Raw genomic sequence first — 22,117 nt, 5'->3', positions numbered from 1 at the left:
GTGGGCTGTATACTCAATAGGGGCTGCTGCTGTATACTCAGAGGCTGCTGCTTGCTGTCTGCAGAATAAAATCTGCAGGGTGCATATAGTATATACACAGCACTATACTGTGCACACATCCACACTATATACATATAGTATATACAGACACACTGTACTGCAGGATATAGTGTAGACCTGCATATATAAAATGGTGCTGTGTACTGTATGAGCCAGGAACAGGAGCCAGGACAGACAGACAGACAGACAGACAGACAGACAGACAGACAGACAGACAGACACACACACACACACACAGAGTATGCTCAACAACCACTAGCAGCTCAGATGCTCAAATCCTGTGGTGACTTCCTGTTTTTACTGAGCATGGCAGCCTATTTATTGCATGTGCAGTAGATACCTCAAAGAACATATGGTGGTCTGGTAGTGTCTAACGTCACTGAAGATGTCAGACTCAGTTGGCCTCTTCTGCTTCAGTGGCTGTGGGCGGTGACTGGAGTGGGGCTCAGAGAAGAGATGGGGGGGGGGTAGGGCCCGGGAGGTGAAGTAGGGCGGAGTGGGGCCTAGTGAAAAGGTGGGGGGGTGGGGCCCAGATCTTAATAGAGTGTAAAGCAATTATCCCATGCCCCCCTCTTCATCAGGCCCCATACAGAAGGGTAGTAATGCCCTGATGGCAGCCCTGCGTATCTGGTCCCTGTAGTTCTGCATCTACTGATAAGAACACTCATGTAAGCACTTTCTGAAAGAACAAAGTATGAGTCTAAAACCGCCCCGGTGGCCAGCGTAAAAATTGCAAGATCACTATTTTTATTTTTAAACAAAATTATGTTATGAAAATACAAACAAAAAAAGTTTCAAAATCTTTTTATTTTTTTTTAATAATATAACTAAAAAAAAATGGAATTAAATGCTAGTTAATTTCCTGATGATAGCTTCCCTATAATTTAGTGTTCAATACCTGAAAAGCATGCTCAATTAGGTTACGGCCAGGTGACTGACTAGATTATTGAGGAGTATTCCATTACTTTGAATTAAGATTCTTTATGTTTTGTTCATTGTCCTTCTATCTGTACTGTGAAACACCATCCCTCACGAAACACCATCAGTTTTTCAACAATTGACTGAATCAAAGAAGTATGTATCACTCTATGTACCTGACTTCATCAGGATCCACAACATCAGTAAACACCAGTGACAAGTCCATTTGGAAGACAAACATGCTTATTAAACCTTAATACTCTATTGGAAGGCTTTAAAATCAGTAGTGGGCAATTAATGTTTCTGAGGGGCCACATGAGAGACCGTAATTCTTATGTTGGGCCGAACTAATAAGCTAAAATTAATTCTGCTCAAAATAAATATTAACAAATGAATCATAACATTAAGCAGAATCAATTATGCGGACACCCGCTGTATACCAAATGATCCCACACAGCTCCCCTATACAGTGAAGGAAATAATTATTTGATCCCTTGCTGATTTTGAAAGTTTGCAAACTGACAAAGACATGAACAGTCTAGAATTTTAAGGGTAGGTTAATTTTAACAGAGAGAGATAGAATATCCAAAATAAAATCAAGAAAATCACATTGTATAAATTATATCAATTTATTTTCATTTTGCAGAGAGAAATAAGTATTTGATCCCCTACCAACCATTAAGAGTTCTGGCTTCTACTGATCACTTAGACGCTCCTAATCAACAGTCACCTGTAGAAAAGACTCCTGTCCACAGACTCTAAGGGTATGTGCGCACGTTGCTTTTTACCTGCTTTTTACCTGCTTTTTTGCTGCTTTTTCTTCTGCGCTGTTTAATGCCAAAATGGATGTGTTCTTCTATTCAAGCAAAGTCTATGGGAATTTGGTTTTCTTGTCCGCACTATGCAGTTCAAACTGCAGCCTTTTTGGTGCAGAACTTTGGTCAAAAACTCAGCTTTGCAGTGCAAAACCCAAATGGCAAAAACAATTCACATGTCAGTTTTTTTTGCCATTTGGGTTTTGCACTGCAAAGCTGAGTTTTTGACCAAAGTTCTGCACCAAAAAGGCTGCAGTTTGAACTGCATAGTGCGGACAAGAAACCCAAATTCCCATAGACTTTGCTTGAAAAGCAGAACACAACTATTTTGGCATTAAACGCTGCAGTTGAAAAAGCAGCAAAAAAGCAGGTAAAAAGCAGGTAAAAAGCAACGTGCGGACATAGCCTTACCTCTACAACATGGGCAAGACCAAAGAGCTTTCTTAGGCTATGTGTCCATGGGACTCTGTACCTGCAGGTTTCCCCCAGCAGCTCCCCGGAATCCGCCGCTATACATAGCTGCGGGATTCCAGCGAAATATCTGTGGAAAACCTGCGGACATTCATGCGACTTACCTGCGGAAGTCCCGGCCTCAATATCCATAGTGGAGAGCTGGGATTTCCACAGGTATTTCCGCAGGATCAATTGACATGCAGTTATTAGCGGCTGCAGGACATCTGCAGCATATTCCGCAGCCGCACATACCGCAGCATGGACACAGACACTCCCCATGTCCCATAGGATAGCATAGGAAGTGTCTGTACCTGCTTAAACCTGCGGATTTATCTAGAAAATCCAGATAATCCGCAGGTTTTCCGCAGCAAATTCCACGGGTACAGAGTCCTGTTGGCACATAGCCTAAGAATGTCAGGGACAAGATCATAGACCTGGGTCAAAGCTGGAATGGGCTACAAAACCATAAGTAAGATACTGGGTGAGAAGGAGACAACTGTTGGTGCAATAGTAAGAAAATGGAATAAATACAAAAAGAGTTAATTAACATTGATCTGGGGAACCATGCAAAATCTCATCTTGTGGGGTATCCAGGATCATGAGGTAGGTGAGAGATCAGCCTAAAACTTCATGGGGAAACTTGTTAATGATCGGAAGGCAGCTTGAACCACTATTACCAAGAAACCATTGGTAATAAATTATGCCGAAATGGCTTAAAATCCTGCAGTGCTTGCAAAGTCCCACTGCTCAAGAAGGTACATGTGCAGCTGGCCCGCCTAAAGTTTGCCAATGAACACCTAGATGATTCTGAGAGTGATTTGGAGAAGGTGCTGTGGTCAGATGAAACAAAAGTTGAGATCCTTGGTCTTAATTCGTCGTGTTTGGAGGAATAGAAATGCTGCGTATGACCCAAAGAACACCATCCCCACTGTCAAGCATGGAGGTGGAAACATGTTTTGGGGGTGTTTCTCTGCTAAAAGCACAGAAAACCATTGGTAACACATTATGCCGTAATGGATTAAAATCCTGCAGTGCTGCAAAGTCCCACTGCTCAAGAAGGCACATGTGGACGCCCATCTGAAGTTTGCCGATGAACACATGGATGATTCTGAGGGTGATTGGGAGAAGGTATTCTTGTCAGATTAGACAAAATTGAGCTCTTTGGCCTTACCTCAACTTGCCATGTTTGGAGGAAGAGAAATGCTGCCTATAACCCAAAGAACACCATTCCCACTGTCAACCATGGAGGTGGAAACATTATGCTTTGGGGGTGTTTTTCTGCTGAGGGTGCAGGACTATTTCACCACATGAATGGGACAATGGATGGAGCCATGTACCGTAAAATCCTGAGTGACAACCTCCTTCCCTCCACCAGGACATTAAAAATGGGTCATGGCTTAGTCTCCCAACACAACAACGACCCACAAATAACAGGCAAGGCAATATTAATAAAAATAATAATAATAATAATAATAAAAATCTCTTTATATAACGACATGTAGAAACAACATGAGACATTACAAAATAACAATTCAGATACCAAGAGGATTGAGGGCCATGCTCGTAAGCTAACAGTCTATGAGGAGATAGGGGAGGCCCAAAACGTGAATTGGGGGAGGGGGGGAAGCTTGTCATATATGGTCCAGCCATCGATTTAATAGGGGATTCAAAACCAGCTGCATGGACCGATCACCAGCCAGAATTTACACAAGTACAGAGTGTAAAAAAAAGTACATGGAGATGAATGCAATTAGAAGATACAGGGGACAAGAATTTGAACTAAATTTTATGAAGGTCAAAAATAGCAACACAAAGAGGAGATAAAACGCCCCCAAAAATTTAATATACTTACAGCGGAAAAGAGGGCAACTAGTCCAATCAGCCAAGGCCAAAACATCTAATGCACCAACAGATCGCAGACAAACCCCTCAATATGATGGACGCTTCACAGGTGCACGGTAAATTGCACACTAGTGGCATGCATAGGGCGCTATTCACACTTGTATGCGCATGGTGCCAAGCCAGCAACCTATTACCACGCCCTTACTATTAGATTAGGCGGGTTACCCGGACACTACTCAAATTGCAGCACACAGGGACAGAGACTCCATTATGCACGGCCTGTATTAAGAGGCTTGGCTGCATGCTGTATAAAAATGTGCAAAAAAAAAAATATATCAAATATGTATGAGGTATTAGTTAGTAAATTGGCCAATGTACATAAGCTTGCAATCCCAGTCACGGATCCTCATGTTTGCAAGTCCCTACACTGATAAATATCAAAAATAGCAACAAAAGGGGAGATAAAAGTGTGAACAGCGCCGTATGCACACCACTAGTGTGCAATTTACCTTGCACCTGTGCAGCGTCCATCATATTGAGGGGTTTGTCTGCATTCTGTTAGTGCGTTTGATGTTTTGGCCTGGGCTGACTGGACTAGTTGCCCTCTTTTCTGCTGTAAGTATAAATTTTATGAAGGGCAGAATAGGACTAGATTAGATGAGGGTAGTGAGGTGATAGGCTAGTCTAAAGAAATGGAACAAAAGGAGTGGCTCAAAAAGAAGCACTTTAAGGTCATGGAGTGGCCTAGCCAGTCTCCAGACCTTAATTCCATATATAGCTTATGAAGGGAGCTGAAGCCCCGAGTTGCCAAGTGACAGCCTCAAAATCTTAATGATTGCGTGCGCAAACCTCATCATCAACTGCAAAAAATGTCTGACTGCTGTGCTTGCCAACAAGGGTTTTGCCACCAAGTACTAAGTCTTGTTTGCCAGAGGGATCAAATACTTATTTCTCTCTGCAAAATGTATAGAATTTATACAATGTGATTTTCTGGGTTTTATTTTGGATATTCTCTCTCTGTTAAAACTAACCTACCCTTAAAATTATAGACTGTTGAGGGGAGAGAGGGATGAGCAACTATTCATACCAAAAGCAGTGCACGCGTAATACTGTCGGTCAAAAAATGCATTTTGCGACACTGGCTTACAAAACAAGCACCAGTTATTTCAGAGGTGCTAGACACCAAAAAAACATTGTTGTTCATGGATCAATTAGAAGCAGAAGATAGCAAAGAGAAATGCACGACTGGTTTCTTTAAGGAATGGAAAACATTCAAAGAAAGGAATTAGGCTATGTCCGCACTTTGCGTTTTTAACTGCAGCGTTTTAATGCCAAAATGCATGCGTTGTGATTTTCAAACAAAGTCTATGGGAAATAGGGATTTCTAGTTCTCACTTTCCTGTTCTAAACGCTGCGTTTAATTTGCATAATTTTGGGCAAATACTCTGCGTTTAAAGAAGCAGCATGTCAATTGTTTTTGCCATTTGGGCAGCGTTTTGCTAACATTGAAGTCAATGAGAAGTTGCAAAACGCAAGCAACATCAAAATTCTAGCGTTTTACATGCTTTTTTGATGCAGAAAACATGCATTTAGGACCAATTAAATACATGCGTTTTGGACAAAATATTAATGGCATGATATGTCCCTTTACACACACACATAGTCCGACAATGAAATGTATGAAAATCATTAAATAAATGTAATTTTATGCATAATATTTGCACAGTAATTTTAATAAAATAAGCCTTTATGGTTTTAATATTGATATTTGCTATTTTTTTCCTTTTTTTTATAGTGTTTGAATGTTTAAACTTTCTTTAACATTTTATTTGTAGTCAAAACGCATCTGATTTTAAGCAGTGGAAAAGCATGTAAATCGTGGTAAAAATGCGGCTAAAACGCAGTAAAAACACAAGCGTATTTAAAGTGTTTGTGTTCAAAACCAACTTTGGCAAAAACCATTTCTGCCAGAGGATGCGTTTTGAACTGCAACTACCTCGACGCAAAGTGCGCACACAGCCTTACTCTCAAAAAGAGATCTCTAGCATAATCCATCGCTTTAAAGATACGGCGTGTATAGTTGGGGAGAGTTGGATGGCTCGCTGGGGAGATTGAGGATAGAACAGTAAAATAAAGATGTTTTGATGTTAAAAGGTTAATTTAGGGGTTTTGTTGCACAATTTGAAAGCTCAAAATATATATATAATGTTGTGACAGAAAAATTTCAGAAAGGATGAGGATTGTTAAATGTCTGAGTATGCTTGTATTTCTGTAATTACTTGTTGACAACTCAAATAAAATTTGTTTTAAAAAAAAAATAAAAATTATAGACTGTTCATGTCTTTGTCAGTGGGCAAACTTACAAAATCAGAATGGGATCCAATAATTATTTATTTCACTGTATACAGTATGAGCTTTCACACATGCATATAAAAGGGGGTTTTCCTTTGTCAAATTTAACAATATTGTAATAACCTTGTTAAAAATAAAATCACCTGCTAATTGAGTCTCTGTTGCAGCTCAGGAAAGTGTGTACACCCTGCAGCAGTAATATCATGTGTAGAGACCTACAGCCAATTGGAGCCAGCAGCTCATGACTTACATCGCCATCAATTACTTTATCAGTGCCGCTGAGCACAGGGATTGACTACAGAGCTGGTGACAAGTCATCACTGCAACAGGTATACAGTCACATCAACAGCACTGCAGCCAATCACTGGGCTCTGCCAATGTATAGGACATGAGCTGCTGAGCCCAGTGATTAGCTGCAGCCTGTAACAGTCTATGGAGCAGCAACGGAAACAGAACTAGTCCTGAGAAGAGTGAGCAACAGATGATTTTATTATTTTTAACAACGCCAGGGCAATTTTATAAAAAAAAATGTTGAGAGAAGAAACCTCTAAGGGTTTTTTTTAAACAAATAGAGATTTCTTCGATCATCTCCTGATGATTTCTGTACTTTTCTAATCCTTTTAGTGTTGCTGGGCTGACTTCTTTTCAAGAATACACCACATTTTTCATATGGCCATTCCAAAAGTTTTTTTTGTTAATGAAGAAATCCATATAAGATATTTTGTCTCCGTAATATGCCATGAAATAATGAGGTAACATGCTCCACCAGACCATACATGGCTTTCCAGGAACCTGTACAATTATTTTTGAGTTGGGCAAAGGTAGGGACTACTTCCAAAATACAAATGGTCGTAATTCTTGAACGATTAGTTCAATATTTCCGTGAAAACCTTTAATTTAATCTTTACGGTTATGCTGCAATCATGTTGTTATAGCTTTGTTTTAATTGTGGTGGTGTACAGAGGCTAAGCTCTAAAAATTCTGTCATTGTCCAAAATTTTCAAGATCCAACTTTATACATAGCTACACTTATCACACACTGGACACAATATATTTAGCATTGTTTATAATATTCTTGTTGTGTGTATCAGTATTCTACAATTTGTTGATCTCCAGCAAAATTACAATTCCCAGCTAGAGATGAGCGGATCCGTTTAAGTTCGGTTTTGTGGGTTCACCTGGACTTTAGATAAATAAACCTACTGAAATTCTCCTAAAAAGGAGGGATTGGTCCAATACCATACCATAAACCCAAAGGAACAGGTTCTCCCAATTTGTTGAATTACCATCAATAAACCAGAGAGAAAACAAAAGAATCAGAGGACCAAAAAATATGATGAAAAACTGAACATAATTTATTGTAACCAATAAAGTGAGACGAACAATAAGCAGTCGGTATGGAAAAGATGACAAAACCCACCCAGCGGCAACCAGAGTATACAATGACCAGCCTCCTGACAAAGCCATCACGGTGAAACGCGTTGAGGTACGTTCAGCTACCAGATACCTCCAGGCTGCACTAGTAGCTATCATGTTCAAAACTAATTAGCAGATGACACAGCGTTCTTTTTGTTACTCTAACTCACAGCATGCATTATATTGAATGCTGATGTCCACACAGATTTAGTGACTGGCTACTTATTCCCAATGGAATGGTATATCTATCTGTAGTCTGGGGACTATTTGTGTTATTTATTATTTATCTATACCAGCAGCTTTTCTGTGCCCTTGGTACTTAGTGCATTGTTTATCACATATGTATCTTCATATGCTGTGTGCAGTCCGGTGTGGTTCGGGTGCTGGTCATTTTATACTTTGGTTGTCTCTGGGTGGTTTTTGTCATCTTTTCCATCCCCACTGCTGGTCGTCTGTCTCACTTTGTTATTGGTTACAATAAAGTATATGCACTTTTTCATCATATTTTTTGGTCCTCTAATTATTTGGTTTCTCTCTGGTTTATTGATGCTGATTCCACAAATTGGGAGAACCTGTTCCTTTGGGACTTTAGATAAAGGTCAATTCTGGACCCGAATCCTATTGGAAGTCACTGATTGGACAAATCGCCTCTGCACACATACAGGCATCCATAAACTGCGCACTTCCGGGTGAGGAAGGGCACGGCTTTTTCTTTTGTTTTTTCTGTGCGTACTACACCCAATCACGGTTTTGTTTCCCCCATTGTGAGCTATGTTAACACTGCAAGCGGCTCGCATTGGGCTGAGCACCAAGCGTACCCGAGCACAGCGATGCTCACAAGAGTGGTCAGCATACGTAAAACACCCAGACTCCAACCTTGTCCATGCTCAGTTCCGCTGACCTATACTCCCAGCATATCCTGACAGACACTGCCATTAAAAAAATCCGTTACGACTTCCACTGGAGGAAATTGTGTACAAAACCTCATGACACTGACACAAGGCATAATTAATAGGATATAGCTTTAAAAATAAAAGGACAAGTTATTGGCATGAAAAGCGAATGATGAAAAATGAAAAATTTAGCAACTCCATTTTGAGAGTCTAAATAAATGTCCGCTGGGGTGTTAGAGAATATTTACATGCAAGTAATTTGCTGCCAACATTTAATAATTGAGTTCTAGTACCATTCATCTAAATTGGGTCAAACATATCGATTTCTATAAAACCCATTCGCATGACTGGGACAGTCAAAAATGTCTGCATCAAATTTGCTGCTGGTCAATTTACCCTTAGGCTAGTACTAAAATGAAATATATAATATTACCTTGAATTGTAGCTAGCAGAAAGACTACAATACAGTAGCAATTAATTGTTTAGACACCACAGAAAATGAATACTATTAAAAACAATGAAAAACAGGAAATAAATCCATTGCGCAGGATAGCTAGTCATCGTCAGGCATGCCTTTAGGATATATATTAATGGTGGAGGAGGTGTTAATTCTAATACTTACAATTGTAACATTCAGCTGTATAATGCATTTGATTCTGCAGGGAAGCGATTCCGGACAGATGCTGAGGCGTCAACTTTTTTTTTTCCCAACTTCCACCATCACAGCAAAAGAAGCTCTATAATAAGGTAATCCGAGGACCCATCCCTAAACTGACGGAGATGTTGCATAGTGTTACATGCAGAATGAAATCAGAGCCTGCAGTATGCTATTATCCCTACCGAGGGGTGGAGCCGCGTATTAGAAAAGATTCCGCTGTGCCCTTTCATCAGCTAATACAGATTATCTCCATCCAGGTATACAAAGTCATTTCCTGGCTTTGCTGAACAGAAACACTTGCTTTCATTCTCTCCAATAACATAGCATTAGAAATAATCATCTGCTGAATATTATCCACTTTTATTAAAAGCAGACTCATAATTACTTTTTTCACATTATTCCTAAGCATAAAAATAACAAAATATTAATAAAAATATGACTGTTTTCACAATAAAGTTTATTAAGTATATGTCTCAGAGCTTCAAATAGATGTGTGTGATCCTCATGACCATGATGGAAATATAAAATATATATATATAATTTTTTTCAATATTTCTACCTAAACAAAAATTATTATAAGTGAAAGACTGTCTGTGAGATTACAGTAAATTAGAGCCAAAATCCCTGAATCAAGAATTGGGTAACTGATTTGGGTTCTTGCTGTAGTTTTGATAAAACACTGATTCATTGACTACATTTCTGCTTGAGCTTGATATGCATTAACTCCAGCTGTCCCTGCCTCCATCATTAATTTGAAGTTTTTTGGTATTTAATAGTGTAAGCAGAAAATTGTCCCGTAGGCAGGGTTATACAAAGATCATTGAGAGTAGAGATGGGCGAAACTGCAGATATTCGGGATCGGCGGGTCCAACCGGATTTTTAAAATAAAACCTGGTTCGGGAACGTAATTAATCCCGAATATCTGCCCAGACGACGATCCCCATAAAGTCTATGGGGACCCAAATATTGTGTTTTAAAATGGTGATAGAAAGGGCTAGGAGCGTTATACTTACCGAGTCTCCCACGCGGTTGTAACACTGCTTCAAGAGATACTCATTAATACTCATACATACTCACTGCTTTGCCTGCCCACCAGCAGCTACAATATTTTTGATTGTGTCAGCACCAGATTTTTGCACCAAATTTGGATCTCCTGGCAGAAAACCACAGCAAAAACGGTGTCAAAACAGTTTTTGTGCCAGGAGATGCAGATTTGGTGCTGAAATTTAAACACCATATTCCTGCACCAAATCTGCATCTCCTGGCAAAAGAGCGCAACAAACCACATCATGTTTAGATGCAGCTTTTTGCCAGAAGATGAACATTTGGTGCAGGAATATGGTGTATAAATTTCAGCATCAAATCTGCATCTCTTGGCAACCTCTCCCCCCCGGTTTTCTGCCAGGAGATGCAGGTCTGTGAACTCAGTTCAGCAGAGGTGAGGTCACAGAGTTCAATGAGGTTCACCAGAGATCAGTTTACCTGCAATTACAGGTGAGATACTGTGGGAACCTCCAGCTGTGACTAAGTTACATCACCACTCATAGCTGCGGCTTAAGGCCCAGTCACACACAACGACTTACCAGTGATCCCGAAAACGATGCGACCTGATAGGGATCGCAGGTAAGTCGCTGGGAGGTCGCAGGTGAGATGTCACACAGTCAGATCTTACCAGCGATGCAGGAACAATACAGGTCGCAGTAGCGACCTGTATAACGATCTCAGCAGTCACTGTGACCCTGTCACTCAGCGTCAAACACAGCGATGTGTCCTGCCCAGCAGGACGTCGCCTTTGAAGAGAATGACCTGGACCATTCAGCAACGACTAGCGATCTCACAGCAGGGGCCTGATCGCTGGTAAGTGTCACACATAATGAGATCGCTAACGGGATCGCTACTGCGTCACCAAAACGGTGACTCAGCTGCGATCTCGCTAGCGATCTCGTTATGTGTGACAGTACCTTTAGTCTCTGCCTGAAGCCACAGCATGTGGACATGTTCTGTGCCCACGTGCTGTGACTTCAGTATGTAGCAGAGCCAGAATCATAGTGGGACATCATGTGGATAACGTTGGAACAGGGTGTTTGGGGTTAATAAATTGGAGAAAGGGTGTTTTATATGTCAAATAAAGGATATTTTTGGTGTTTGTTTATGTCTTTGCACTTACAGATTTGTAATGGGGCGGGTCTCAGACGCCTCCCATTACTAATCTAGGGCTTAGTGACAGGTGTGAGCTTTCATTAACACCTTATATTACTCAAATTACCACTGCAACAGTGCAATTGGGATAAACCAGGTCAAGTGCCGGATTTGTTACATCTAATGGATGCCACAATTCTGAGCAGCTGCAGGCTGCTATTTTTAGGCTGGGAGGACCCAAGAACCATGGGTCTCCCAGCCTGAAAACACCAGCCCCCAGCTGTCAGCTTTATCATGGTTGGGTATCAAAATTGGGGGAACCACACGTCAATTTATTTAAATAATTTTAAACAATTAAAAAACCACAAGGCTGGAGGCTGCAGCTTGTAGCTGTATGCTTTATCTGTGCTGGGTATCACAATATTGGGTGACTACACATATTTTTATTTATTTTTACACCACTATAGATACGCAGACAGAGTGTTATTATAAGCAGTCACAAAGGGTGGCGGCGCAGTCTGACAGCAACCAAAGACGCTGGGACTGCCGGTGGGCGGGAGAAGTAGTGAATATGTATGAGGGCGATGAGCGGTCCAGAAGTAGTGTTACAGCCGTGCGGGAAACTCTGTAGTATAACGCTCCTATTTTAACCCCTATCCCCTATTTTCTTTTTCCCTAAGTTCCCCAAGAATTCCATGTTTGGGTTTGGTGCATGGATGTTAGGTAATTAACTCCTTCACCCTCGACCGATTTTCCATATTTTTTTTTGCTGCCCTTCTTCCGAGAGCCGTAACTTTTTTTATTTTTCTGTTTATCTTGCCACGAGGGCTTGTTTTTTGCAGGATGAGTTGTACTTTTAAATGAGACCATAAGTTTTACCATACGTGCTGGAAGACGGCAAAAAAAATTCCAAGTGCGGAAAATTTGCAAAAAAAATGCGATTGCATGACTGTTTTTGGGATATTTTAATCACCGTATTCACCATTTGGTACAACTGATGTGTCTGTGTGATGCCTCAGGTCAGTACGAGTTTGCAGACACCAAATATGTATAGGTTTATTTTTATCTTAGGGGTAAAAAAAGAAAAAAAAAATCGTCTTTTTTGTGTCTCATGCTGATGTTTTTAATGGTATAATTTTTGCGCAGATGCTACATTTTGATCATCTGTTATTGCATTTTGCAAAAAATTTGTGGTGACCAAAAAAATGTAAGTTTGGCTTTTGGAATTTTTTTGCCGCAATGCAGTTTACTGATCAGATTAATTGATTTCATATTGTGATAGATCGGGCATTTCTGAACGCGGTGATACCAAATGTGTGTATACAATACAATACAACAGAGTCATAAAAATAAAGGAAACTCTTTGAATGAGAAGGTGTGTCCAAACTTTTGGTCTGTACTATATTATATATAACGTATGTACGTATGTATGTGCGTACGTACGTGCGTATGTATGTATATATATATTTTATATATATATATATTATATATATACATACATATATATACATACACACACACACATTATATAATATATATATATATATATATATATATATATATATATATATATATATATATATATATACACACACACACACATTATATAATATATATATATATATATATTATATATATAGATCTTATATTCTAGGCTCTTCAAAGTAGCCATCTTTTGCTTTACTGCTTTGCACACTCTTGGCTTTCATTGGAGAGCTTCAAGAGGTAGTCACCGGATATGGTTCTCACTTCCCGGGTGTGCCCTGTCAGATTTAATAAGTGGGATTTCTTGCCTTATAAATGGGGTTGGGACCATCAGTTGTGTTGTGCAGAAGTCTGGAGGATGCACAGCTAATAGTCCTACTGAATAGACTGTTAGAATTTGTATTATGGCAAGGAAAAAAGCAGCTAAGTAAGAAAAATGAGTGTCTATCATTACTTTAAGAAATAAAGGTCAGTCAGTCCGAAAAATTGGGAAAACTTTGAAAGTGTTCCCATCTGGAGTGGCAAAAACCATCAAACGCTACCAAGAAACTGGCTCCCATGAGGACCGGCCCAGGAAAGGAAGACCAAGAGTCACCTCTGCTGCGGAGGATACGTTTATCCGAGCCACCAGCCTCAGAAATCGCATGTTAGCAGCAGTTCAGATTAGACACAAGGTCAATGCCACACAGAGTTCTAGCAGCAGACACATCTCTAGAACAACTGTTAAGAGGAGACTTTGTGCAGCAGGTCTTCATGGTAAAATAGCTGCTAGGAAACCACTGCTAAGGACAGGCAACAAGCAGAAGAGACTTGTTTGGGCTAAAGAACACAAGGAATGGACATTAGACCAGTGGAAATCTGTGCTTTGATTTGATTAGTCCAAATTTGAGATCTTTGGATCCAACCACCGTGTCTTTGTGCGACGCAGAAAAGGTGACGGATGGACTCTACATGGCTGGTTCCCACCGTGAAGCATGGAGGAGGAGGTGTGATGGTGTGGGGGTGCTTGCTGGTGACACTGTTGGGGATTTATTCAAAATTGAAGGCATACTGAACCAGCATGGCTACCACAGCATCTTGCAGCGGTGTGCTATTCCATCCGGTTTGCATTTAGTTGGACCATCATTTATTTTTCAACAGGACAATGACTCAAACACACCTCCAGGCTGTGTAAGGGCTATTTGACTAAGAAGAAGAGTGATGGGGTGCTACGCCAGATGACCTGGCCTCCACAGACACCAGAACTGAACCCAATCAAGATGGTTTGGGGTGAGCTGGACCGCAGAGTGAAGGCAAAAGGGCCAACAAGTGCCAAGCATCTCTGGGAACGCCTTCAAGACTGTTGGAAGACCATTTCCGGTGACTACCTCTTGAAGCTCATCAAGAAAATGCCAAGAGTGGGCAAAGCAGTAATCAAAGCAAAAGGTGGCTACTTTGAAGAACCTAGAATATAAGACACATTTTCATTTCTTTCACACGTTAAGTATTTCATTCCACATGTGTTAATTCATAGTTTTGATGTCTTCAATGTGAATCTACAATTTTCAGAGTCACGAAAATAAAGAAAACTCTTTGAATGCAAAGGTGTGTCCAAACGTTTGGTCTGTACTGTGTGGATTATATATATATATATATATATAAACTTTTTTATTTTTTTCAACTTTTTTTATTTTACTAGTCCCTCTAGGGAATCACAGCTACACGGCTGAGATCATCAGAAGTGCTCATGTCTTTTAATCGGTAACACTCAGCCGCCTGTTACAGGAAGTGAGTCATATGAGTAATGACCCTGTGCTACCATGGCACCCATTGGCCCCCCGTGATCACGTCATGGCGCAGTCGATGGAACTGGATGAGTGAACATTTACCACTCCAGGCATTTAAATCATGCGGTCATATTTTGACAGTGCAATTTAAGGGGTTAACAGGCGCAGGTGCATCATGGATCCACCTGCACTTGCGAGGCACACATGTCTGCTGTACAAATCAGCAGATGTGTACACGGATTACTGCCCGCTGCCTGCAGCAGCCGCAGGTGATTATACTATGATGGCTTAGGACATTCCAGTACAGCCTGCTGTCATTAAGGGGTTAATAATTCAGCCATCAAGTGCAGGGAAAGATGCGGGCTCAGTGTGTGAACATCAAAGGCAGGCACAAGGCAGATGACAAATATACATCTCCGTTGTGAAGGGTGTAATGATGAGCTAATAGGATTGGGGACCTAATGGAAAAAATAACCACTAAACAGGCAAGGAAATGTATTCCCTCAAAAAAAAATTGTTGTGGTCCCTTGCTGTTTCATCTGTATACTCAACTGATTAATGCTTTGTCCCCTGGCCAAAAGTTGTGGCATGTGTCAACCATGAACTAGAGCAGCTCTTCATGGTCACACACAGATATTACCCGCTACAGAGCAGAGGCACATTTAAAAAATTGTTACATAGACACATTTCGTTAACATGTCCAATTGTGGAATTATTATTCCAAGATCTATTAATTAAAATGCATTTTGTTTGCTATACAATCCCTTTAAGAATTACTTTTTGATGAGATTTTAGTTTTATGAGAACAATTAACCAATATCAACAGAAAACAAATAGGGTTGGGAAGGGGTCTGTGAGTCCCATGTGCTCCTATTTTTCAGGGCACTTTATGCAAGTTAACTTAACGGGTCTTCTAGTAGATTCCTTTTCAAGTACCAAGTTGTGTTCTAGCAGTGTACTTTGACTTAGAAGGGCAGAATGGCTATGAAGTTTTCCCATGTGTTAAAAAACTGTTCCACTCTAGATTATTTGAGGATGGATGCTTATACTAAGTCAATTAAAAAGAAAATGGATAGTCTAAAAATAATTTATCTGGTGGCACCTTAGAAGATATCCTAGCTTGAAGGACTAAACTGACCGGGTGTAAAGATATTTATAGAGTGGAGTAACATGGCCCCTTATGATGGTGGAAAGGCCCACAGCTCTATGGAGAGTTCAGTCTCACTCAGAGGTTTGAAGGTGTCGAAGGCATTTGGCTACATAACTTGGCGCTTGTATATAGACAAATAAGATAGTTCTCAAGAAGAGTCTGGACTGAGTATATGGAGTCTAAAACATGATCCACAAAATCGCAAGTCAAATGAAGGCACGGTTTGTGTTTTGTTTTCAATTATTAGATTGGGGGTTAAGGTCTAGAAAGAAACTCTAGGTCAAAAAAAGCTTTATGGATAGACAATAAAGGAAAAAAAACCAAAACACTTTACCCCAGTCCAATCCCTGTACTTCCAGCAAAGTTCTTTTGTTTGATGAAGCCCCTTCAGGCTGTTTGTAACAATTGGAAGAATAATTGTCCCAGAGAAGAAAAGGTGAATGCTACCATGAGTGCTCTGTCATGCGAACAGTAAAGCATCCTGAGACCACTCTTGTGTGGGCTTGCTTTTCATCCAAGGAAGGGGACTCACTCACAATTTTGCCTAAGAACACTGCCATGAATAAAGAATGGTATCTAAACATCCTCCAGAAGCAACTCCTCCAAACTATCCAGGAGCAATTTTGTGATGAACCATACTTTTTCAAGCCTGATAAGAGCAACATGTTAAGCTGGTGTCACACATAACGACAACGACGTCGCTGCTACGTCACCATATTCTGTGACGTAGCAGCGACCTCAACAGCGACGTCGCTGTGTGTGACCCATAACAACGATCAGACCCCTGCTGCGAAATCGTTGCTCGCTCCTGAATGTTCCAGGTCATTTTTTGATTGCTGCTATCCCGCTGCGCCATGCTGATAAGCTGATAATCCTTGTGTTTGACACCGCAGCAGCGACGATCGCTACGCTACGTCTGAAACCACACAACGACCATCGACGTCGCTATGATCGCTGCTCCGTCGCTGCTTTATATAACATGTTTGACAGCTTACTAACGATCATCTATGGTCGCTACTACGTCACAGAATATGGTGACGTAGCAGTGACGTCGTTATGTGTGACACCAGCTTTAGACTATGTTCACACAGGGATTTTTTTGTTAAGTTTTTGCTGCATTTTTTAGCTGCAGATTTGCCTTGGTTTTATGCGAATCCATGCTAATAAAATGCTGCATTTTACAGTCCCAGCAAAGTCTGAGATTTCTGAAATCTGATGCGTACACACACACACAAAACACACACACACACAAAACACACACACACACAAAACACACACACACACACAAAACACACACACACAAAACACACAAAACACACACACACACACACACACACACACACACACACCAGGTTTTTTTCCTGACTTTGTCAAATACCTGCATTTTTTTATCAGGTTTTTAATGAATGAGCATGTCAATTCTTTGCTGCAGATTTGCTGCGTTTTCTCATTGATACAACTCATTTTGTAGAAAAAAAAAAAAGCAGCAAACCCGTACCAAATCTGCAGCAAAAACAGCTACTAAAAAACTCATGAAAAATGGACCAAAAATACAGATGACTCAAAGGAGACTTCCCACCACAAGATCAGGTTTTGGTCAGGAAAAAAAAAAAAAAAAAAAAAAAAAAACTTACCAAGAAAGCCCTGTGTGTGTGTATGTGTGTGAACGTAGCAAAAGTGATAACGGAGGGCCACGGTGAACATAACATTAACATTTTTTCAGTCCATTCCCAGAAAACTCCCCAAATCACAATCCCATTGAAAACCTGTGGTCAATCTTCAAAAAGTGGGTAAACAAAAGCCCAAAAATTGTGAAACTTCATGCACTGTTTAAACAAAAATGGATTGTCATTAGGCAGTATTTGACTCAGGAGGGGATATTCAGCATGCCAGGATGCATTGATATTTTAAAAAATAAGGGCCCACACTAAATATTGAGTTTTTGCATAAAAATTGGTAACAAATTATTTTTTTAAAAAAAAAAACCAAAAAAAACAAAACGTAATTGTACTTCAGAGACCATAGACACATCTAACATACCTAAAAACACTGAAGCCGAAAACTTTATGGAAACCAAAATTTGTGTCAGGTCTCAAACTTTTGGTCACAACTGTACAGAAAAGAAAGCTACACAAGGCTTTGTTGCCACGTGGAGAAACGCTGCATTTTTTTCAGCAGGTGTCTGTACTGAAATATGTAATAAAGTACTCTGAGGAGTTTCCTCCATGTTTGAATATATAACATACAGTATATATAATATGAAGCAGAAATTCTGCTCTTAATGTAATTGAATTTTTTCTTTTACATGTGATTTTACAGGCTCCCAATAGCAGCCTCTGACAAAAAAAAAAAAAAAAAAAAGCAGCAATAAACCTCAGCGTTTTTAAACACAGTGAATATGAGTTGAAGAAATTACATACAGTTTGCTAGAACCTTTAAATGCAGCAATCTGCACAACAAAAATTGCAGAATTTCTGTTAGGGCTCTTCTCCACTTGTGATTTCCATGTGCGAGTGTGATCCGATAAAAAAATATCGGATCGCACTCGCACCAGTGTTAATCAATGAGGCCGTGTCCTGTTGCTAAATTTTTAACGGCACGACTCGTGCTCTTGGTGAAATTGCAGCATGCCAATACGGGTGGCATGCGCATGTCATACAGATGGCATACGCATGTCACACGGATCCTTGATATTTGCATACAGCATAGGACTGGCTACCGGAGGAATCTCCAGTAAAACCAGTCCTAGCCGTGGTTACATGCACTGAACTCCGGAGCTGTCACCTGAGCTCCAGAGTGCAGCCTGGACTGAAAAGCGATCGCTGAGTGATTGATTCCCCGACGATTGCAGTTCAGTTCATGACAGCTGCAAACAGACCGGGCTGAACTCTGAAGCTCAGGTGACAGCTCCGGAGTTCAGTGCAGGTAACTGCGGCCAGGCCCGGTATTACTGGAGATTCCTCCGGTAGCCAGTCTGACGCTGCTTGCATTAACACTCACATAGCATCCGTATGACATGCGAGCGTCATGCGAGTGCTATGTGGGAAGAAAAAAAAAACGTTCCTGCCTAACCGTTCCTGTATCTAGTAGCATATATAAAAAGAGATCTTTAGAAAAAGAATTTCTAAAGATCCTTTATGATATGCTAATGAGCGCAGGGACTAGTTACAAGAGCGTTAAATTCCCCGACTAGTCCGCCCTCTTAGCAGGTTAGCACACCCACAGGGGCATACTAACATGCTATTCAATGCCCATTGCCTAGCGTCATCAGCTGTGACGCGTGTACCTATGTCTGTTGTCACCGCCTCAGACGCAGGGCTTTTAGGGTCAGTGCGCATGATCAGAAGTCCCGCCACTTCCAGTCATGTGCACTATGAAGCCAGGTGTACGCGTCCTGGCTTCAGAGAGGTCTAATGCGCAGGACCAGAAGTGCTGGGACTTCTGATCATGTGCACTGACCCCAAGCCTGGCGTCTGAAGTGGTGACAACGGACACAGGTACGTATGTCACCACTGAGAACGCTGGGCAATGAATAGCATGTTAGTACGCCCCATTGGGTGTGCTAACACAATAAGAGGGTTTGACTACTGGGGGAACTAACGCCCTTGTGACTAGTCCATGTGCTCATTTGCATATCATAAAGGATCTTTAGAAGTACTTTTTCTAAAGATCTCTATCTATGCTAGTGTATACAGGGACGGTTAGGCAGGGATTAGCAATATACACCCAGAACTGCTCGTGGCTCTGGGTGCATATTGCACCTGACAGGTTCCCTTTAAGAAAGGACAACTGTCCTCATGCAGCTTTAAGGCTATGTGCGCACGTGTGCGTATTACATTCAGTTACGCTGTGACCTGCAGTGCAGCGTAACTGCATGCGTCCTGCGTCCCCTGCACAGTCTATGGAGATTGTGCAGGAGCCATGCGCACGTGGCATATTAGAACGCAGCGATTCGGCTGCTGCCCGAATCGCTGCGTTCTAAGAAGTGACATGTCACTTCTTCCGTGTGGTTTGCATGCTGTCTATAGGGAGAGGCAGCATGCAGAGCACACATTCTCTGCCGGCACCATGCGCTTCAGAACGGAACTTTTCAGCTGCGCTCGGAAGCGCACCTTTTAGGCGCTGTGCAGAGCGCACACGTGCGCACATAGCCTTAGCCTCATTGAGACAGTTTTATCCAAGTACGCAAAAAATAAAACTAACAAAATGGTACAAGTATCATTAGTGTTTTGGATTACTTTCAGCAAGGTTTGGTCAGTGGTTTTAATGTATCTCTCTCTCTATACACACACACACACACACACATATACATATATATATATACATACATATATATATATATATATATATATATACACATATATATATACACACACACACACACACACACACATATATTATATATATATATATATATATATATATATATACATATATACATATATATATATATTATATATAATTGCCTTATTCTGTGTCTGTCTTGCTCCAAAATGACGTCATTACAGTGACAACTGTCGCCACAGCGCGTGTGCTAAAGAGCCTGCGACCAACAGCTCAGCTAAGTGAACAGCATGAACTACGGCGCGACAGGACGACGCCCGACACCTTTCTCCGCACCCATGCGTTAACGAACTGCGCTATTCTCCATAGCGGCGGATTGCGCTGAACGCAAGTGTGAAAGCTCCCGAACACACACACCTGGATAGTCACCTGCTGTCCCCAGCCATGCTGTCCCCGGCACTGACGTACTCCGCGCCATGGCCCCGCTCGGCTCCATCCACCCCCCGCACACATTACAACTGTGTTCCTTCTGTTGTCATTTTAAAACCAATAAACAATTATAAGAATACTAAATTAAACCTAACCCATCCAGTCCATTCATTACCTTATTATTGAATCTGCTAACCTACATGCACATTCTAGACTACCCGATATGTTAGAATCGGGCCACCTTCTAGTAGATAAATAAATAACAAAGATTCCCTTTAACACTGCAAAGGATTGCAGAAGCTGTTAACAGGTTATTGCTGCCTAGTCTGAGAGCAGGATAACATGGGGGACCAGAGACCCTCATTCCAGCAATATGTCACTTACTGGGCTGTTTAGTGTAGTTTTGATAATGATTTGATCATTAGAGGACTACTTGGTGTGCTGCCAGGTAGTCCAGCATATTCATGAGCTCTGCATAACTGCTAGATCAGTAGCAGGGAAAACATTGATTTTACCAAAATGACAGCACACAGCTCAGTAAGTGACACATTGCTGGAACCAGGGTCTCTTCCCCTACAGAAAGATGCTCAGATGAGGTAGCAAAAACCTGGTGATAAATTCCCTTTAATCACAGACAACACAGGGACTGCACATGGATGCCATTCGTGGACTGTCAGTGATATCCTCAGACCTGTAGACAAATATGGATGAAATGAATCCTTGACAATAGGATGGACATTTCTGTGATTTTTTGCAGACATATGTTCTCGAAAAACAAAAAGAATGACATGAACAGCCCCATAAAAAGTAATAGGTGCAGGTTACATTTTTTTGATCTGTGGTTTTCATTGAAAGTATGTCTGAGGTCTGAATAAGGGCTTATGTCGTTTATTATCGCCAGAGTATATATAGGAGGAATAACCTAGAAATTGTGTCCTCAAAGCCCTAAATACTTTAACACTACATTTTGTCAATGCATGTGGCCATAACACAGGGCAATTTACTACACTACGACAGATGACACGACAGCGTTCAGTGACTACATACCAGATCTTCAGTCTTGCCGTCCATGGCTGGAAGAAAATGTTTTTGTGACCTTGCTTAATCCAAGCAGTGTCGATGTTAGAACCCGTTTTGCAGGGGACAATGTTTGTAGGCGACAAACCAAACCATGAATCGGTGTCGCAGAGCATAAAGTTGTGGTCTTGTGCTGTCAGACTTCAGGTCCTATCGGTGTAAATGACATGGGGTTGAGCTACTTCACAGGTGCACGGTTTGACCCACTGCCTTTGTAGAAGGCAATTTGCCAGTTCTAATTTTAACACTAACTTATGAGGCTTGTAAATACATTAGACGGGGGACACTGACCAAGGAAAGATTAGGAATGACCCATTTATTATAATTACTTAGATAATTGAAGCATTTACATGTTCATCCACCATCATTCACTGTCTACT

General features: G+C 41.0%; 1 protein-coding gene across 1 annotated transcript in view; it reads right to left on the bottom strand.

Annotated features, from left to right (window-relative positions):
• RIMBP2 (RIMS binding protein 2) overlaps positions 1-21,896 on the bottom strand; it is an 877,394-nt gene extending 855,498 nt beyond the window's left edge. The window contains exon 1 of the mRNA XM_075322225.1: positions 21,708-21,896. Within this exon, the coding sequence (XP_075178340.1) occupies positions 21,708-21,731 (24 nt within the window). The 5' untranslated portion in view covers positions 21,732-21,896. The remainder of the gene's footprint in view (positions 1-21,707) is intronic.
• Positions 21,897-22,117: the final 221 nt, after the last annotated feature.

Source organism: Anomaloglossus baeobatrachus, chromosome 1, assembly GCF_048569485.1.
Source record: "Anomaloglossus baeobatrachus isolate aAnoBae1 chromosome 1, aAnoBae1.hap1, whole genome shotgun sequence".
NCBI classification, from domain to species: Eukaryota; Metazoa; Chordata; class Amphibia; order Anura; family Aromobatidae; genus Anomaloglossus; species Anomaloglossus baeobatrachus.
Note: the sequence above shows the minus strand (reverse complement) of the source record. Positions and strands in the feature narration are given on the sequence as shown.